The sequence below is a fragment of the Ptychodera flava genome, chromosome 12 (genome assembly GCF_041260155.1).
Source record: "Ptychodera flava strain L36383 chromosome 12, AS_Pfla_20210202, whole genome shotgun sequence".
NCBI classification, from domain to species: Eukaryota; Metazoa; Hemichordata; class Enteropneusta; family Ptychoderidae; genus Ptychodera; species Ptychodera flava.
Window position 1 is genome coordinate 15,337,906 of NC_091939.1, and position 20,457 is coordinate 15,358,362.

Here is a 20,457-nt window from a genome sequence, read left to right on the forward strand (position 1 = left end):
GGCTTTCACACATCAGCTAATTTAAACACAAGGGAGTTGAGAATCATTTCTTTAGCCTACTCAGCTCACCTAATCCTGCTTGTTCACAAAGACCATACATCCCTTTCCTGGCAGCCTGTTTGATTTCTTTACTGGTTCCACTGATGTCTTCCTGGGCTTCTGAAGGGTCACCACCCCCTTGCTCCTCTTCCCTGGCTTTCTTCTTCTTCTCCCGCTCCACGTTCTGCATCTTGGGAAGGTCCTTCCCATAGTACAGAAGGAAGTGCATGTAGACATCCCGGAGCTCCTCGTGGGTCTGCACGGCATCGAGCCTTTCCATGTCGTTTTCTGTCAGGGGCCGGATGTTTTCAGGGAGGCTGAGGTCGGCATCGTGGGGTATGAGCTCAAACTGGTAGTTCTGCATCTTTTCAAAGAGTCTTTTCAGATTCTGCTTCCTCGTTCTCAACTGAGTCCACTGCAATACATAAACACAACCACTGATTGGTGCACCATCAATTTTCAACAGGGTAAATTTACTGTTTATGACAAGATTTACAACCCTTTCACAACTGTGGTTTGAACCAATCCCATTGTTTCCTATGGGAAAGTTGGACCTCTAGAGCGGAAAATGGGGGTGAAAGGATTAATGCTAAACTGAACCCCTCACCCTCACTACTCAACACAAGACCAATCAAGTTGGACACTACTTGGGAAATACAACATTTCACATTTTAAAATACAGTGTTCTCCCCAGGCCGTTTAACAGGGTCGGCCCCAATCCTTTATTTTTTTCGCCCGATCCTTTATTTTTTCGCCCGATCCTTTATTTTTTCAAGCCGATCCTGTTTCATGTCCGCCGATTCTCTTTCAATGTGGCTGAAGACCTATTGTTTCTCGGCGGCGATTTTGTGTGAAACGAGTTCAAGTGTGAAATGGTTCTAATGTGGCGACAACACGACGTGCCAGATGATTAAAAGGTTTATTCCATCGCCAAAATGTGTGAAATGGTTAGACTGTTCTCCTCTCATGTCGATGCTTTAGGTGTTTTACACACAATGAGGCAGGGTTATCGGGTGCAAAGCACCCAAAGTCGCGCTTGTCTGTGAGGAGAATAAATGGGGCGGCCGTAGTGCAAATGAACATCGGCTAAGACGGATGAAACTTAAATTCAAAAAGCATGAAATGTGTTACGCTGCCGATCGTACAGACAACGGCCATTTTATATAACATAACGGACATGGAGTATACTCAACCATGGATGTAAAAATTAAAAATTACATCCATGACTCAACGAAAGGCTCGGTGTAACGTGTTGCATCTTTGCCAGCGGGCACTCAAGTCAAAGCATCCATACTAGGAAATATGGTTGAACTGCTGTTGCCACCCATGTCTCGCTCTGGTAAGAATCCGAAGGTCAGGAAAAGTGATTTCGATCAGAAGTGGCTGAAATCGTACGATTGGTTGAGACAAAATTCAGATGCAAAAATCTATGGTACTGCCGCGTGTTCATATCATTGCGTGTCCGAGTTAGCCATTTCCAGATCTGTGTACGTCCACATGACGTTGAAGCCATGTGTGTCACCTCGTGTCACGCATTCGTAACTTGCATGGATTCGTTCGATTGACTTTGAGAAACAATTTCACTTGATCCAGTTTCAAAACCCACGACCCGTTTTACAATATTCAGGGTACCATGAAATGAAATAAAAAGGAACTACATGAGTTAAAATAATCATTCGTGTGATCATCTGAATACAGCAGCTATGTATGTACGGTTAGGATATACAGTATAGGTTCAAAGGTCGCGTGTGTTCAAGCGTGCTCAACACACACAATGCATGGCTACGGCCGACGCCGCGCAGTTGTCGAAGTTTCGTACGTTTGTCGAAGTAGAAGTCGATGCAATTTCAAATCTTGTTCTTGAAAATACCCGGTATCAATATTTTCGGGCTTCTCTTTATTATGAATTGAGTTTTAAAGTCAACATATTTCTCTGCAGGCATGCTCCTCTGACTAATATTCAGTCCCGTATGAACTTGTCCGTGTAACTAACTGTTTTGCCATGAACGTTTAAAAAAGACGTCCATGGTTTTAGCAATCTGGCAACAGACAAACACGTACCAGTCGTAACAGAGGATCACATAAAACGTCTGATTTTGAATGTTGTTCTAGAGAGAACTGGAAGACTTTGAATGAAAATATGGATGTAATATATGAAGTGCTTAAAGTGCACAAAAGATTTTACTTTATCCTTTTATTGTGGGATTTTTTCTGATGCTATATGTATTACATAATTAACATAAAATTTACATAGTTATTGTTATGCAAATTAGCCGACCCTGTTTCAGAAATTTCTGGGGAGAACACTGAAATATACATATTTCAAATCAACATTCCTGCTGTGCTCACTATTCTAAGCAAGTGGTAGACTAAACCACAAGTTTATGGTAAAAAAAGATCAATCAATCTGTTACAATTATTTATACTCACCTTTTCATCCCAGTGATAGATTTTCCACAGATCATAAATATTGAGTTCTGGTTCAACATATTCCTTACGATAGAAAGCTATGAATGGAACCTGGAGAGAAAAATGGCAAATGATCAGGCTACTGTGCATAGCAATGTAAGATCTGAAATTTCACCACCACCAATCCTGAAGTCAACCACTAAATTGTGTGATATCCACAAAGTCAATAGTGTTTAACCCTTTCACCAACATGGTTTGGCCCAAACCCATTGTTATTAATGGTAAGTTTGGACCTGTTTACAGGGATTGTGGGTGAACAGCTTTAACAGTGGATTCCCAAACTCTACTTATAAACTGTAAATACAAGGTAATAATCATATTGACAAGTTCATGTCGTTCATATCAAACGGTTTTCCTGTAGATAATCAAACTTATGCTCAAACTTTCCTTGAGCAAACTATCTACCATTCTCTTTCAAAATCAAGAGTAAATTTTGGTTACAGAAAAAAATAATGTAAACTTTCCCAATATTTGACTGCTATCGCTGCGTTTTCTCTATGGGGGAAACAAAATTCCTGATTTTCACAGAGCTAATCTGGTGAAAACTTTATATGCTCCATAAGCTTAAAAATAAGCCCCAAAAAGTGGTCGGCTATGGCCAAAGAATATTGTAAAAGTCAGAGAGTTTACCTTAAAGGCTAATATTAATATATTTGATTCATGCAAAACATATGAACAAGTACTGTTTCAGAATAAAAATGCTTAGCAAGGTGTGTTATATGAATTACAAGGCATATACATGTATCAAGATAGTGCAAAGTTTCATTAAAGCTCCGCAGTGTGGCTTTCATTACAAGTACAAGGATGTCATACAGCCATACAGAACCCAAATATCAGAAACTGAAGCTGCAGCATCACTCATGAGAACAATGAACAAAACTGTTGGGTAAGTTATCACCTCAAACTGTTGATTTCTGATGAAGTTGACGGCTTCTTTAATCTTGGCTACGGTGCCGGGACCTTTGTTGTTGTGAATACTGCCACCAACTTCACTGCTTTCAGATGACAGTGGGTCGGATATATCCTGCAGAGACAATCACACATGTATCTTGTCATCAGCAGTGTTTTCATTAGAGTCTCTGCTGTTGTGACTAAATTGACGGACTAAAACCCCTTCAAATTTATGGAAATTACTTGCAAGCTAGCTGTACATACTGAAACCCAGCTTATAAGTAGTTTTCTAACTTGCATTAAATATTTTATATTAAATATTAAATTAAATTAAATATTTCAGATTCTTGAATCAATCACTTATTTATGTCCTTAAAAGATGGTGAAAGGAACAGAAATGTTTTCACTCAAAACAAAACAAACAACAACTTTCAACGACAATTTTTGCAAAAATCTTACCTTGACACATTTATGGTAAAACAAAGTCACATCCCAGGAAGTCAAAATTTTGTTCTTTTCAGCTGTTTTAACTCTCAAAATTGGACATGTCTGCATATCATGATTACACATTAGCTGGCACACAAGTCTGTCTGTCTCCCTATTCCAAAAAGGCACACATGGTATATTCATCTCCAACTGTTCTCCAAACTCTAACCTTCAAAATCTCACCTGCTGGGTGACTGGCAGCGTCATGAACGCATGCTTGTAAATCCACTCTGCCTCATCATCCAATTCTCCATCTTCGGTAGGTCTGACAGGAATGGATCGCAGCTGACCAGAAAATGGGCAAAGTCAGTTAAAACACTGGCCACATAATCAACAATGAGATAACATGATGCCATCTTCAAAGTGTGAAGAACATCCTTCTCCATGTTTACATGTACATAATTATTTCCATGAAATGTGTATCATGACACTGTACTGTTCATGTAAGTTTATCTCTTCCAAGTTCTTATCCCTGTTTCTTCAAAACCACTTTGGTCCTATCCACTGAAAGCAGTGGAGTCAGCTCACAGCTGGCGGTGATGGGTTACCACTAGTACAGAATCTGCACTGAAGAGAATCTATACCAGTGTATAAAACCTTCACACATTTATTGAAATGGTATTTCTTGAAAGTATTTTATTTGCAAAGATACGAGGCAAAAAAAATAATCTACGGATATCAAACTTACTTGGAATCTCTCCGGCATATCAGCTGTTCTGATTTCTCTGTCTAAATCTGTGAAATAACCTCTCTCTAATTCACTGGGTTCAAAGACTTTGAAAATGTCTTTGGTTGTGGTTTTCTTCTTGACCTTCTTCACACGAGGTCTCACTTCTTCACCATCTTCTTCCTCCTCCTCGTACTGGGGGGAAAAGATTAGACAAAGATATCGTCATCAATCCCTTAACACTTGATACATTCAACATGCTTCGGGTGTGCATACAGAAATTGCAATACAATGGTTTTCTTGTCTTAAGCACTTTGAATTAGTTGAAATTACCTCTACATTGATATAAATTAAAAGCAAAGCTTTTTACACAATTATCATTGGGTAGTCAAATTAACAGACACCACTTTCTGAAGCGAGAGAGTTGGGTTGATACTTGTTGCTAGCAAGCAGGGTAGTTTTGTCTGCTTTTTGCATCACCTTAAATACCAGGATACAGAAAATTTTGGCTTTACTGTGACTGACAAGAAACTGCACACATTTTTTATAGAAATAAATACAAATACAGTACTAGTTCCACTAAAATCTAAAATGATTGAGACACAGTAAATCGGCCATTATCACACAAATACAGGACCACTATTTCACATATACTGTACTGGACAGCAAAAATGCTGCCAAGGGATATTATGACAAGAAGACAGCACTAATTCTGCACAAATGTTGGAAAGCACAAATGTCTTTGCAGGACTATTATCACACAAATATAGGATAGTGCAAATGCTACTAACAGAAGACTATCCCACAAACATACAACTTTTTCAATAATACACGAGACTAGTGTTGTATTATTATAGGCTGATTACTACAAAAATTTGAGCAGACTATCGCATAAACACATTTTATTCTCACCTCTTCATATTCATCTTCATCCTCCTCCTCGTAACCATCTCCATATTTCTCAAACTCACCGAAGTCAAACTCTTCAATGCCAAATATATCCTGTGCTTCTTGAAGAGCTCTGTAACAGAAAGAAACAGCACAGCTCATCAATAGAGGGCAGTACATACTGTGTATATAGAAGGGTTTTGCCTCTGAGGGCCAATTCGGTACTCCATTCTTGCAATAACTGATAGTAATGATGAAATTTCAGCATATATAGGTCTAATTAGTTCAGCATGTTTACACAGAATATATCAGAAAGTCAAATAGCCATGTACCCCTGAATGTGTACTTCACTGAGAGCATTGTTCCCGAGGGCTACACCAAGAATGGCTTGTGATCAATATGGCAGTGCAGCATATTGCAGCGTTTCTCCTGCTTTCCTATACAAGGCAGAGAATATCCCCCTTGCTTGGAAATAAGGGGATTTAGTTCTGATTGAGGGGGACCGTAATAAATTATGCAAATTAAGGTTTTTAAAAGTATTAGGAAATTAAAGTTAACATACAGGTCGAATATCAAATTAAAGACAATATCCTCTTTCTTGTTCTTATCCATATAGGAAATATTTTAGTATATTTGAGGCTTACATACTCTAACCATTCATGCTTCATTCATGAGTTCACAGTTTTGTAATCTGGAGGCAAACTCTGTGCTGTTAAATCATGGGCAGTCATCATAGTGTAGAATGCCACTCTCAATACTCTGTGTGTATCAAGATCTCAGTATAGAGGGTGACATGACACACCTCTGTGTTTATTTTAAGGGGAATTTTGATGAAATAGGGGGGATTCAGGCAATCAAGCACTCTGGAGAAAACACTGACACCAGACTTTCATTTGATTACTTGGTCACTAACATCACTGCAGTTGAAAAATGATTTGTGCAGAGAAAAATGTTGTGTTGCCTTTAGGGCCAAACTGTCCCTTAATCTGATTCTATAATTATGATTGTACAGATGAACGCTTACGAGTCTTGGTATACTGGTCGTCTACGGTCTTTCTTCTTTCGAATTGGCTGGCCATCGTCATCAACGATGAAATCATCCTCCTCTGTTGATGAAACCGAGAGGCAAATCAGAGCTGATACCAATACACTTATATCATCTACCCGTGTGTTGACTTGATTCAGAACTGATCAGAAACTACAAGCTCACATGTACCCTTTGACGATTTTTTGCGATTTTTGTTTTGTATGTCAACTACAGTTTCTGGTTCTACTCCAAAAAGCATGTTGAGATAAATACATGTAGTATTAGGCCTGTCAACTCTGCGTTTACATGTGTACAATGCATTGTTATTGTTGATATATGAAGTCTGGTCCAGACTAAGCAATCCCATGTAAGCGAGAACAGCACATAATGCAATGCTCACATAATAAATAGTTTGCGTTTATGCATGCTTTGGGGAGTACAAGAACTTGAGACTGACAAAGAAAATGAAAAATGGGGGGGGGGGGGGGGGGGGGGGGGAATCGTCAAAAGTTAAAGCTACTGGTCCTTTAATGCAATTGATCAGTTATGGAGATTTCTCATTTAAAGGCTATCATTAGGACATAAAGCAAGAAACAACAGAAAAGAAATACTTGCAAAGATAACAATAAGCGGAAAGGTATGTCATTTCAAAGGCTTGTCACATGGGGAGGGGTGGTTCTTATAGAGTAAACGGCTTCATTACTCTCAAGAAAACCGTTCTACTATATATTCACAGGTTTGTGTCCACTGATCCTCATTTTCACCGAAATATCAAAATCCACATCATCACTGAAAGGGAAAATGTTGACGTACCAGATTCCTCTTCTCCCGAATCGACCAGATCTGTAAATTGAGTGTCGTCAGGCTTGGCAGGCACTGGTGCTGAACTGGCCTGCAAAGGAAAACACACACCGAGTGTTACAGTTTTCAAAAGTGAATATACCATCTGGTTTACACTGACACTGGAAAAGGTTTTGAAGACAAGCTACATCATGTACAATCAGTTTAGCATGAACCTTGGTCCTAGACACCGTGAAGGCTGGAACTGTAGATTTTGATGCAATCACAGATCACCCTCATGAACATTATTCAAATGAACAGGAAACTAAAAGAAACCACAAACCTACTGAAAATCTTTCATGTCTGAATTCACAAAGCCGGAAACTTATCAACAACTTGCAAATTTTGAAATGATCATTGACCCTATAGCAACATACTTGTACAGTGATACATGTAATTTATTGACAATTTGGCATTTCAAATTCATGATGAACTCACATTCAACAAGTCATCGTTGATGACACAGTCCCCACTTGTTAATGGGTGCTTTGATTACAGGTCCTCAGAGAGGATAGAGTCCTCTTCATTAGGTCTGTGATAACAATACTTTTGAATAAATTCGCTTGATACATGTCTGAGTTGTAGTTCAGGACATGAAAAAATCGTAATAAAATGGCCACATGGTGGCCATAATGGATCAAATCACAAAACAAATCAATGTGCATATGTATGACATACGGGAGGTCAATGTCCTTGTACCAACTTTGATTAAATTTGGTTGAAATATGCCTGAGTTATGGCTTTGTACATGAAAAAATCATAACAAAATGGCCGCACAGCAGCCATATTGGATCGTATCACAGAACAAATTTACATGCATATGTATGATATTGGTCAATCTCCTTGTACCAACTTTGAATAAATTTGCTTGATACATGTCTGAGTTATAGTTCTGGACATGAAAAAACGTAATAAAATGGCCACATGGCGGCCATATTGGATCGTATCACAAAACAAGTCAATGTGCATGTGCATGACATAGGTTGATGTCCTTGTACCAACTTTGAATAAAATTGGTTGAGATATGCCTGAGTTATGGCTCTGTACATGAAAAAATCATAACAAAATGGCCGCACGGCGGCCATATTGGATCGTGTCACAAAAAAAATTGATGTGTATAGCTATGACATTGATCAATGTCCTTGTACCAACTTTGAATAAAATCTGTAGAAACATGCCTGAGTTATGGCTCTGTACATGAAAAAATCGTAATAAAATGGCCGCCTGGCGGCCATATTGCATCGTATCACAAAACAATTAATGTGCATATGTATGACATAGGTCAATGTCCTTGTACCAAGTTTGAATATAATCGGTTGAGATATGCCTGAGTTATGGCTCTGTACATGAAAAAATCGTAACAAAATGGCCGCATGGCGGCCATATTGGATCGTATCACAAAAAGAATTGACGTGCATATCTATGACATTGGTCAATGTCCTTGTACCAACTTTGAATAAAATCAATTGAAACATGTCTGAATTATGGCTCTGTACATGAAAAAATCGTAATAAAATGGCCGCCTGGCAGCCATATTGGATCGTATCACAAAACAAATCGACGTGCATCTGTATGACATATGAAGTAATCCTTGTACCTAGTTTGAATGAAATCGCTTAGGGCATCTCTGAGATATCTGCGTGAACGGACGGACGCACGCACGCACGCACGGACGCACGCACGCACACACGCACGGACACGACCAAACCTATAAGTCCCCCCGGACGGTGTCCGTGGGGACTAAAAAATCAACAAAATTACCAGCATGTACACAGACTCTGTGACATACATGTAACTCACAAAACACATCAGGGTTCTCCACATGGGGATTTTCATGGGTGGAACAAACTCTCTGCTTTTTCAGTAATCTATCAATGTGTTAATGAACAAACAAAAAATATATTTTCATGACAAATGATTATGTAAATTATACATTGTTATGTAAATTGGCTATCCCTGTGAATTTCAAGGTTGTGGAGAACACTGCACATCATAGTCAAGATGATCACACACCTCAAAACCAACATGACAAACATATCACTAGTTACACCACTAAGGGATTGGTACTAATTCGGACAGAGCTAAGAATCCTCAAAACCAAAAATTTAAGTTTTCCTGTGTAGCTAGCTTTCTTGCTCATTGCTAAGGGTTTTTTTTTTTTAATTATCAAGAGTTCATTTCTTGATGACATTAACACACATCTTTTCTATATCATGTTACATGTCACTTTTTTTCGACATGACTGTTCATCTTGTCATGTTATGAAAACTGTGTGTCGATTACCAATTTTCCTGGAATTTCCAGCACTCAATTTCATGTTCTTTTCCAGGACTTTCCAGGTTTTAAAATTCACACACATACCGGTAGTGTACAAACCCGGAATTATGTATGACAGAAGAATCGGAGCTAGTGAGCCCACCATGAGCAGATTTGAGTGTAAAGCTACGTCATCCCACCCTGAGCAACTACAATGTTACATACATCAGCAAAAACTACACAAGTTGAGGCATTCTATGCTCTTTCTTTACACTTCAAAGGACACGCTCTGGTAATAGGTATGCTGGGGGTTTACATATTATCACCACACAATTTTTTGTTTGGTCATTGCATACTATACACACCAGGTTCAGCTTGCCGCTGGCTAATTCTTTAGAATGTCTCCAGTTCTATTCACAGTTAAGAAGATTGAAGTTAGTGGGAGTACAGGTGAAGTAAAGGTGAGTTGATGAATGAGTAAGTGGAAGGCAAAGATTGTGAAGAAAACACTACAGGAAATGTCAAGTCTTATTCTGAAGATGATGTCACTGAACATGCTGTCTCAGATATCTAGGCAGATCTCTATTGGCAAACTTGAAAATTCAGTTTTGACAATCAGATACATTCATTTTGACCCTTCTGACTGCTTCTAGAAGTCTGATCTGTATTTGAAAACTAAATCACTGCCTTGTGATATTGGAAATTTCACTTCCCTTCAAAAAATCAAATATCTAGGATCAGTGTTCAACTGTACTTACTTCATCTTCCTCTTCTTCAGCTCCTTGAAAGAGTTCATTAGCGATAGCCTCTCTGTCATCCACTTTCTCCTCTGCATCGTGATCTTCGCCGGCGCTTTCTTCATCACTGGAGATCTGTCTCACTCTCCGGAACTTTTTCTGATGAAAGTTATTCAATTGCCATATTAGCGAGCCATTACTGACAATATGATTGCAGAGGCATGCTAAATGATGGTGAAAATTTTCACAACCCCTCATGACCTTGGTAACTTTTGTCAGTGCAGTATCAAAGTAACACGAAGTGGAAATTTTGCTCTGACTGCTATTACGGTGACAAGTCAGTATATTTGAATGGGTTCAACCGGAATACGAGTAGGCCACAGTCCAAACAAAACAATGTACAGAAAGCCTTGCAGTGTTTTCTCCAGGATTTTTAAAAAAGGGGGGCATGTCGCCCATAACATAAAAAAATAGGGGGGATTTCATTGAGAATAGGGGGTGCATAAATTATGCAAATTATGTTAATTATGTAAATTAATTCAGTAATTTAAATATATGTATGCATTCATAGTGTAAGTGTTTATTAATATTTTTTTCATCTCTACTGTAGGTTTTGCTTTAATCACTAAGCTCTTCACACTGTTGCAGACCAATCTACACAGCTTTCATCTTTCAATTTTCAATAAAGTTATTTATTTGAATACTGGAGTTTATTGACTTTGCAGTTTAATGCAATATTAATTACAATCATTTTACATTAACTACAATTTCAGCAAGCTTTAAACAGTCCACAGTTCACCTTATGAATACAGTGTTTGTACATTAAGTGCAAGGTCATTTTGTGTTGCTGCCTGATGCTGAGAAAATTCTCCTGGCCTTTGTACTTTTCCACAGCTTCAGGGCTTTCTCACCAACAAAGTCAGGTAGTGCTGGGCCCTCAATGAGAATTGTCATTAGTCTGTTAATGGCACTTTCTTCTAGCCTGTTTCTCAATGATGTCTTGATTTTATTTTGGGCTGAAAAGCCCCTTTCACAGATTGCAGTGGTTACTGGCAAAACAACAGAAATCTTTGCTAGTGCTATCAAATTTGGCACTGTATCTTTGTGATTTGAATTGATAAATTTCCACAAAGTGGTAAAATTATCTCTGGGATAGGCCTGCTGTAAGACTACTGGCTTTATAACAGACCATTCATGCCGTGTGTTATCTGGGTTGATGACAGGCGCACAAATTTGACCTTCTTTGTTCATTTTCTCAAAGCCATAGTGTGAGATTAAAATCTCTAATTTATCATTGCCGTAATGCGGTAACTGATCGCTAGCAACAAATGACAAATCTCTCATACCAAGAATATCAAATGCAGATATTACCCCTGTACCATCTGCAGGAAAACGGGTTTGGATATTATCGATCAAATTACTTAGAAATGCCCTTTTCACATCATCAACAAGCATTTTCTGTTTCGATTTATTCATAATTCTGTGTCCCATCAACGTCCCATTGTCACTGTCTATCTCCGAAAGTTTGTCTGTGTAGAAACCCGATACTCTGCGCCGTCCTTGATCTGTGTCAGTTGATCGAGGACAACGCTGACCGTCGGCTTGATCGCTGCAATATCTATGTCGTCCTTCTGAAAAATAAGGTTGAGTCGCGTCACGATGGGGATCACATCCATGAGGAAATACATCACCGCCACGAATTTATACTGCGTCAACTTGCCGTGTAAGCCTGCCGCCTTTGGGTCTTTCGATGAACGCTGCCCGTCAAAGTAGGTCACCAATGCGTTCCATGACCTGTATACGGTTTGTAACGCATCGTAGAACGCAAACCACCTGACGTCATGGATTTCCTTCATCTTGAGACGCGGACTTTCAAGCATGTCTTCAACTTCTTTCAGGTGTGAAGATCGCAGCGACGACTGCTTGAAATAGTAGAATAAACTTGTCAAAATAGTCTTGTATTCCTTCAAGTACTCGACACTCGCGGCAGCTTGGCTCGTACACAACGCGAGACGATGTGCGACGCAATGAATATTAATGAGGAACGGGTTGATATCTCTCAATTTTGCGCTTACGCCATTCTTCACACCGGTCATGACAGAGGCCCCGTCACTTCCGAAACCAACCATTTTCGACCTTTCTAACTGGTTTTCATTCACGGTACTGATAAGTTTTTCCGTCAAAGATGCTGCGTCTTTTTCGATGATATACAAATTTTCCAGGAAGTGCGACTCAACATCGAAACTTCCGGTCACACTTCTAACGTAAACGACTAGACGGCCCGATGTCGAAATATCCGTGCTTTCATCACACAAAATACTATAAAAGTCACAGTCTTATTTTATTCTATCGACAACATCGGCTTTGATCGTATCAGCGATGGCTTGCTGTAATTCTTCTGCCGTCGTATGCGATCGATAGGTAGCGTTTTTGCCTACCTCCAGATTGTTCACGGGTTCGCACCGCGCAGCTTTCAACAGCTCCAAAAGCGACGCGTATTTATCGGTTGCGACTGCTTCCTTTGCCAGCCAATATACAGCCTTCATAGCGACCAGAATTGCATCCTCTTTTTGAGTAACTGCATTTGAGACGGCAACCTTTAGATTTGACCGCAAAGATATTTCTCTCATTGCATCTTTGTGTTTACCGTTATTGACATGGCGTTTTAAAGTTGATGTTCGGTAGTTACTGCAACCCTTCTCCGTAGTGAACGAATTATCTTTTCCGGCTTCACGGCATACCTTACACCGCATTCCACGCCCATCTTCAGGTTTCTCTAGCCAGGGATAACCTTTCAGCCAGGAGTCTTGCCAAAAAGATTCCCTTTTTCTTTTTTTAGAAGGAAGTCGTTCAGTATCGTCGTCTGAATCCGATGTAACTTCACCAGGATTTCCTCTTCCTTGCTTTCCAATTTCAGTACCCGTCTCTCCGGCCGTCTCAGCTGTTTCTTCAACGTCTCTCTGCACATCTTTAGACTTTGTCTCGTCACTATCAGTTTTTTTGTTTTCTTCCGCTTCACTATTTTCAGACGTTTTGTCATCAGACTTGGGTTTGTAAAAGGCAGTAATAAGGCGATTTCGTTTCATGACTTGTACCTCGATCGTCAAATGCACCTGGCGGTGGCTGGTAGGAGAATTCGAATGAAAGTTCAGCATCAAAGTGATTCGTCCCAGGCCGATGCTAATTACAATTTTGAAACATAGTAACACTTATATTTCAGGCGGATGTCATTGAACAATAAACAAAGTTTTTTTTTTCTGACAGGCGGCCAAGACCAACACACAAGGGAAATGACGGACTGTGATACGCTACAACAGATGTGGCAGTTGTTTATTTTTGGACACAGGCGCGGCAAGCAGATACCAGAGCTGAGCGATATTATTTTTTTTTCCCACAGGGACAATGTAGCGATATTAGGCACCAGCAGACGCATTACAGACGCACTGGCGTGACGAGTCAGTGACGTATTGCAAAATCAAAAGGCCAACACACTGTCTGGTATGGCAGGGGCCACAGACACGCGCCAGGTCGCGCGTCCACATAAATTTTTGGGGTGACTGCTCTTTGAAAATGCGCGATTCGCGCGTTCGCGCGTCCTGGAGAAAACACTGGAAAGGTATGTAGAACTGCATGCAATCATGTGTGCAAACTTATTAAATTAATGTGTTTGTTTATACCACAATAACATGGCATCTTTAGCATCCATTTTCCATAGCACACTGTAGCAGTAAGGGAGTGACATATTTTCCTGATGTAGGCCCATTGAGTGAGTGCGGTTGGCTTTTCTGGTGAGTTCGATGAAAAATATTACATATTAGTCATGTACAGTTCATGTACAGGACTATTGTCCCCGTCTGAATGCACTCATATCTGGTATTTCACTGCATTACTGAGCTCAAAACTCTAAATTGCAACTGCTTTACAGATGATGGCACTTTGAAGCAGTCATCCGAAGAAAATACAACGATAGGTACAAATTTACACCAAACATCACTGATTGAAACACATAAGACATCCTACCCTTTCAACTTTGACACCTAAATTCTCTTCAATCAAATCATAGTCATCGTCTTCTAATCTGTCATCTATTATCCGTCTAGATCGTTTCCTTTTTTTGGATCCAACATTATCATCGTCGTCGTCATCATCATCATCGTCGTCATCATCAGAATCCGAGCTGTCATCATCACCTTCCTCTTCTACAGGGTTGTCATCAATAAGATCATCTAGGTTTTTGTCATCATCTGTGGAAATAATCAGGACAATAGAAATATAGAGGACATTAGCTGTAACTTTCAATAATATATTTTATTATACACACAACATGTAATAAGTGTATCGACTATTCATGGTATACATTGGCTAGCATTACTGAAAGGGGAGAGTTTTGACTCCCACGGTAGATTGATTCACAGCTTTTCATTTGAGTACAGGGTAATTCACCCTCCTATTGTTTGATAGCAACCATATGTTTCATGATTTTACGATTTCTGGCCATTGCACTATCCCTCTTGACTGATAAAACTAGTTCACTGTTATTCTTTTGTATACGACAGCAAAACTCTACCATGATTTCCCAGCCCACCTGACACAGTATTTTTATAATGCTTTTTCAAATCAACCTGAACATACAATGTCTGAATATAGAAGTGACAAATGAATGATTTCCACTTAAATTATATCTTAAAAAGTAAACTCGGAACAGAGACCCTGTGTATGCTGCTGATTAACATCAATTAACAACATATTGTGGCGTGAACATGCATGCATTGGCTGCATGTAAAAGCAACTTCACTATCCAAGATCAAATGGTCAGTATCTTGTCAAACAACAACATTGCGGTGAACTTCCTAATAGTCACTGGTAAATATTCTTCACTGATGAAAAAATAACCCCTTCAAGATAATGAATTTGCATGTTCAAAGGATGAAAGCCAACATTATGGATGTGAACAGAAATAAACAATGGTGGATGTGACCTTGGAGTAGGTAGGAGCGTATCATTACGCAATGGGACAACAGAAGGTTACAGAATCATATGATACTGGAAAAATGTGCCCTTCTTACAGTACCGTCATTGCAACTTCAATCTTGCATTATTTTAGAAGTTCCTTTGATCTGATAAGCAATTTTACCAACTGTAATAATCCATTACACTCTCTAACCTTTCAATATTTCAGTGTCTCCCCAGGATCAAGCAAAAGCGTAGCGGCTAATTTGCATAATCATTTGCATATCATTAATTTATATTTGCATATGGATATAAGCTTGCACATGCACCCACTCATTCATGTACACTCACAACAAAATGCAATGGTAACACACAAGTATGCAATTTGAACGTCATGGAAACTCTTTATTACACTTAAATAAATCATCACAGTATAGTACAAATACAAATACAAATACAATACCACCAATTGCAATTAAAATAGAAGATTCAAACAGTAACAGCAAGTTCAGATTGAAAGCAAGAAATAGTTCGTCTGATTGGAGTTTCATTAATACATATATTGCTAATAAAATTGTCAAAAATTGCCAACAAAGAGGAAAATTCATAAGTTTGAGCTTTACACAATTCAAATGTAATTGAGTTTTATATCATTTTTGAACGACAAACACCGCGAATAATGTTTCATCACGGGGATCAATTTCAACCAGGCCCCCCCCCCCCCCCCCCCCCCCCCCCCCCACCCCCCCCGCCTAACTACCACTGCCACTGAACATCGTCGTTCGATTCTTGATTTTAAAAATACCACCAAGATGATCACAAGACATGAACTAAGTACGACTAGAATCACTCGAAAATCAGGTTTAAAATCTTTCAGAGAACGTGTCAGAGTGGAACCACACGCGATGCAAGGATCGATGTCAACACGTTATAAACACGTCGGCCAACATGGCCGCCGCCATATTGGAATTTATGCAATGTGAACTCGATCGCGATCGTACTCGGACAAAAAAAAAGATCATCGTTGTAAAATCATAATCAACCTCACTAGTCAACTGCTTCTTTTGTTTCTTTTGCGGTCCATTTCGTTGATCAAAGCATGGGAATGTGATCAAAGGCCCCGCTAGTGCTACACCGCCTAACTCTGTGAATACTTGTCCTCGATGTATACCGACTAAAGGTCTTTGTTGGTCGTAATAGTCGTTGTAGAATGAAAACTTGTGAACAACCCAGCCGATTCTTCTATTGTTTTAACGTTCCTCTCAACACTTACGGACAAGTTATCGGACGCATACCATACTTCACACCTTCCACTCTTTCACCAGGTTGAAAGTTGCAGTGAGCGCTAATGTGTAGACAATGCATGCAACAGCTGGTAGCTACGCAGGGCGCTAGCGTGTGAACTAAAGGATGGCGGGAATATTTTAAAGCGTAGCGGGGAGAATCAAAGCGTAGCGGGGAGAGGCGGAAGCGTAGCGGGACCGCTACGCTAAAATGGCCGGGGAGAACACTGATATTTGACATAAACTAGGGTAGGGGCTTACACTGACATACAGCATTTTCAAAAATCTTGTAATGGCACTGGAGGGGCTTATACAAAGGCATGGGGTTATACTCAGACGAGTACAGTGCCCATAGTACCAATTAAACTTGCCACATATTGCGAACACAACTGAAATACCATTGCAGAAGTTCAAATTTCTCCTGGTAATCACGTTTACCCTCCATGCTTTTACTGAACTTACATTTCAATCTGTTTTGACAAATGGCAAGACTTTTGAAATCCCATTTCGACACACCTAACCTAATTATTTTCCACTGAAAAACTGGACCTCCCTGGAGGCAACTTTGGTCTGAAAAAAGTGAGTGCAGTAGAACTTGGAACCATGCAAGAGAGGGATTTCCTGATGCAATACCTTCATCCTCCTCCTCTTCTTCATCACTCTCCTTGTAGTCTTCATCTTCCGACACTTCTGCCTCTTCCTCAAAGTAACTATCAGCACTCATGCCGACTTTTGACACGACTGAGAGGATCTGTTACAGACGCTGCTCTCTGGAAAAGCAGAACAACAGATCAATACATGAATTATTCCAAGCAAGGCCATCAATATTTTCATACACATGTACAATTTTGTAGTAAAAAATCTTTTTAAACATATGTCTTATTTGGATATAAACAATAGGACTTAATCGTTGGGGAAACATTTGGTCCACGTTCATTTGTGTTCCATTTGAATGTGAGTTCCTGTCACGGTAACTGGTCAATTGGACTCAACGCCCGTTTAGAGTACCCTGTGATTAAATGATGCATACATTGTACTTCTCAAATGACATACTATTAATCAATTCACATATTTTTGGTCATTTAAATAAATTAATTTTGTGATAAAGTTCATCTAGTTGCAGAGTCAGTTTTGTGCCCCCCAACTACTGTATATCCCAATGTTTTCCCCTGGGGCAGTTATAGAGTGGTGGCTGCTGCTCTTTAATTTTTGGTAAACAATAGACACTCATTACCATAACAATTACATTTATTGTTATGTAAATTAGTCACTAATCTATCTGAAAATCTTGGGGAGAACACTATATATGCGATATTGCAGATGGTATTGCATTGTTTATTATTTCACGTAAAGCTTTCAGTGGTTTTTATAATCATGCAACATAATTCACTTCGATGGTGCTTGATACATCGCAACCACTCGGAAATGGCAATGCAGCCTGTGGCATGGCAAAGTGAAGAATGGTACGTTACTCAGTGTTCTCCCTGAATAAGGTAACAGGGGCGTGGCGCCCTCTTGTAAATTCTGAACGCCCCCTTGCCAGAAATGAAAAAGATTTATTTTTTTTTGAAAAATAAAACAATAAAATATACGGGAAAAAAAGTTGACAGTGATTTACAAGCAAAATCCAAGCGTGATCGTCGATCCTGCAGGCTGCAAAAGTAATTCTCATCGATCTTGCAAATCTCGCGAGTTTGTGATGTCATCCGAGATCATAAGCCCATGTGCAACTCATCGATGGCAGCCATATTTGCATGGCTCAGGCCGTAACGTATCGTTAACCACGGTCCCTCCATAGGGACCGTGCATTAGGTAACCAACTTAGCTGAGCCAAGGAGCTTGAGCCGAACCAAGGACAGCAGAGTACACTGAAGTTTTTATAGGAGGTTAGAATTTTGCTTGTGTATTCCTTCCCAAAGCAAAACGACCTATTTTTAGACTCGGCCGGAGGATGAGAACACGTGAGTGCTATGGTGATAATTTTGACATCGATGAATAAATGTATGTCTGTCGCTATGTTTTCGTTTTCAAAAAATGTAATCTTTATTGAAATCAGTGAACTGGAATAAAAGTTGTGGAACACTGTCTCAGATTTCTTTTCCTTTGAGTTTTTTATACGAAAAAAATCTGAAAAAAATACTCCCCAAGTGCCACCAAATAACACCATTTTAACCTCTGTTTTTCAAAAGCTCCAACGGCAGGAGGGGGGACACCCCCCTCCTGACCTCCCCGGTGCTTCGCACCACGTCTTCGCCCTCTTGTAAAAAAATCCTGGGGAGAACACTGGTTACTACTATACTAGCATTACCGTTACGAGGTAATGGCTGATACACAGCCATCATCTAAGTATCCATGAATTGCTAGCAAACTCAAAACGTAATACCATGTGTGCTACATCAAAGCAATGACCGAATATATTCCATGATGTAAAGGAGTTTTGATTTGATAAAACCTTGCAACCAATAACTTATCCAACTGAGGGCTGATGTACAGCATCTGGGAAGCTATCATCCAATTGGATGGTTGAATTTTACAGTTATGATTGAAAAATGCAAACAGACTCCCTAAGTTGCTGTGAATAGTGTCAATTGACCAATCAGAGATATATAACCTTCCCAGCATGCTGCACAGCAGCTGGGAACTGACTTGGGTCCAAACTTATGGGGTCCAATTGAATTGACTAGAATTAGAAAGCCCTGTCACAGGCCAAACAAAGGTACATGTATCATGTACCACCAACACTGGACTGTCATGATTGTCATGACTTGTACATGTACTGTATGACATAGCGACAGGGATTTAGAGAAACTAGGGCAATTATAATAATCTACATGGTGCTGGCCTGCAATCCTCACAACAGCAGGCATGTGTACTGGATTTGTAGTTAGCCTGCAGACCTGTAAATCTTGTGCTGAGGAGCTCTGCTACCTGGCAGGGGCAGCTACTAATATGAGCAGAGAAGGTGCTCCTTTTCGGCCAGTTCCAAAAGCCGATCGGGAATGTAAAATTGTGTGCACAATGTTATGTTACCACCAAGCTTATTCAGACACATGTAATTTTTTTTCACAGCTACATTCATCATAACATTAGCAGGCGCTAGAATGACGCATTTATCGCTTGGGAAATCCCAACAAAAAGGTGTCTTGTTCGCTTCAGAACATATCATTAGTTACTACAATCACCCTTACATTATGTTCTTCCTGTAAATCTTGTCTGCCTCTTTCAGACTCTTTGACGGCTAACAGAATTTGATATTACAAGAAAACTTCACACGACTTCATAGCCTTCACTCAGGTTCGTTTGGTTTCGATTATGTCGCAGGCATCGTACAGAAATTGAGAGAAAAAACCCAAGGATCTTTGTGCACGACTGACTTCAAAACAACGTGAACATCGCCAGGTATTAGATCAAAATACCCGGTGCATTAGAATATTATGACTTACCTCGAGGCCAGAAAAACCGCCAGAGATTGAGTCTCTGTGAGGCTTGTCCTCTGGAGTAAATGTCTAGCAGTGAAACGTTTCCACAGCTTTATAAATTTACAGGAAGACGCAGCATGCAAACTCAACAAGATTAAAGATGGCGATATTCTCACAGAAGCAGCTGCGCATGTCGATAAGTTTGGGGAACAGAGAGGGCGCTCTATCCCGGCACATTCTGATCATGGACCGACCTGCTCCTTTCCCACTAGCCACTGACAGTTTTGCACTTTGCAGTAGCTAAAAGGACTGTCCCTGGTTCTCGCATTAGTGATTGCTGGCATTGGCTGTTTATGTGATTTTAGTCCTTTGTTCGTCTTTTAAAGTTGTACACAGTTAATCAATTTGCTTAGTGATAAAAATGATAAAAAACCAGCCTCTTTAGTCTACTCTCGGTGTATACTGTTAGCAATGAAATTCGTTAATTTGTTCGCTGCCATTTTTC

At 39.7% G+C, this 20,457-nt stretch overlaps 1 protein-coding gene across 1 annotated transcript in view; it reads right to left on the reverse strand.

The window, feature by feature from the left end:
• LOC139145134 (transcription elongation factor SPT6-like) overlaps positions 1 to 20,134 on the reverse strand; it is a 38,381-nt gene extending 18,247 nt beyond the window's left edge. The window contains exons 1-12 of the mRNA XM_070716102.1: positions 19,977 to 20,134; positions 17,167 to 17,303; positions 14,321 to 14,544; positions 10,322 to 10,459; positions 7,281 to 7,359; positions 6,465 to 6,546; positions 5,465 to 5,573; positions 4,574 to 4,747; positions 4,069 to 4,170; positions 3,407 to 3,532; positions 2,470 to 2,559; positions 70 to 454 (exon numbers count right to left, since the gene is read on the reverse strand). Coding sequence (XP_070572203.1) covers positions 70 to 454; positions 2,470 to 2,559; positions 3,407 to 3,532; positions 4,069 to 4,170; positions 4,574 to 4,747; positions 5,465 to 5,573; positions 6,465 to 6,546; positions 7,281 to 7,359; positions 10,322 to 10,459; positions 14,321 to 14,544; positions 17,167 to 17,257 — 1,600 coding nt within the window. The 5' untranslated portion in view covers positions 17,258 to 17,303; positions 19,977 to 20,134. The remainder of the gene's footprint in view (positions 1 to 69; positions 455 to 2,469; positions 2,560 to 3,406; positions 3,533 to 4,068; positions 4,171 to 4,573; positions 4,748 to 5,464; positions 5,574 to 6,464; positions 6,547 to 7,280; positions 7,360 to 10,321; positions 10,460 to 14,320; positions 14,545 to 17,166; positions 17,304 to 19,976) is intronic.
• Positions 20,135 to 20,457: the final 323 nt, after the last annotated feature.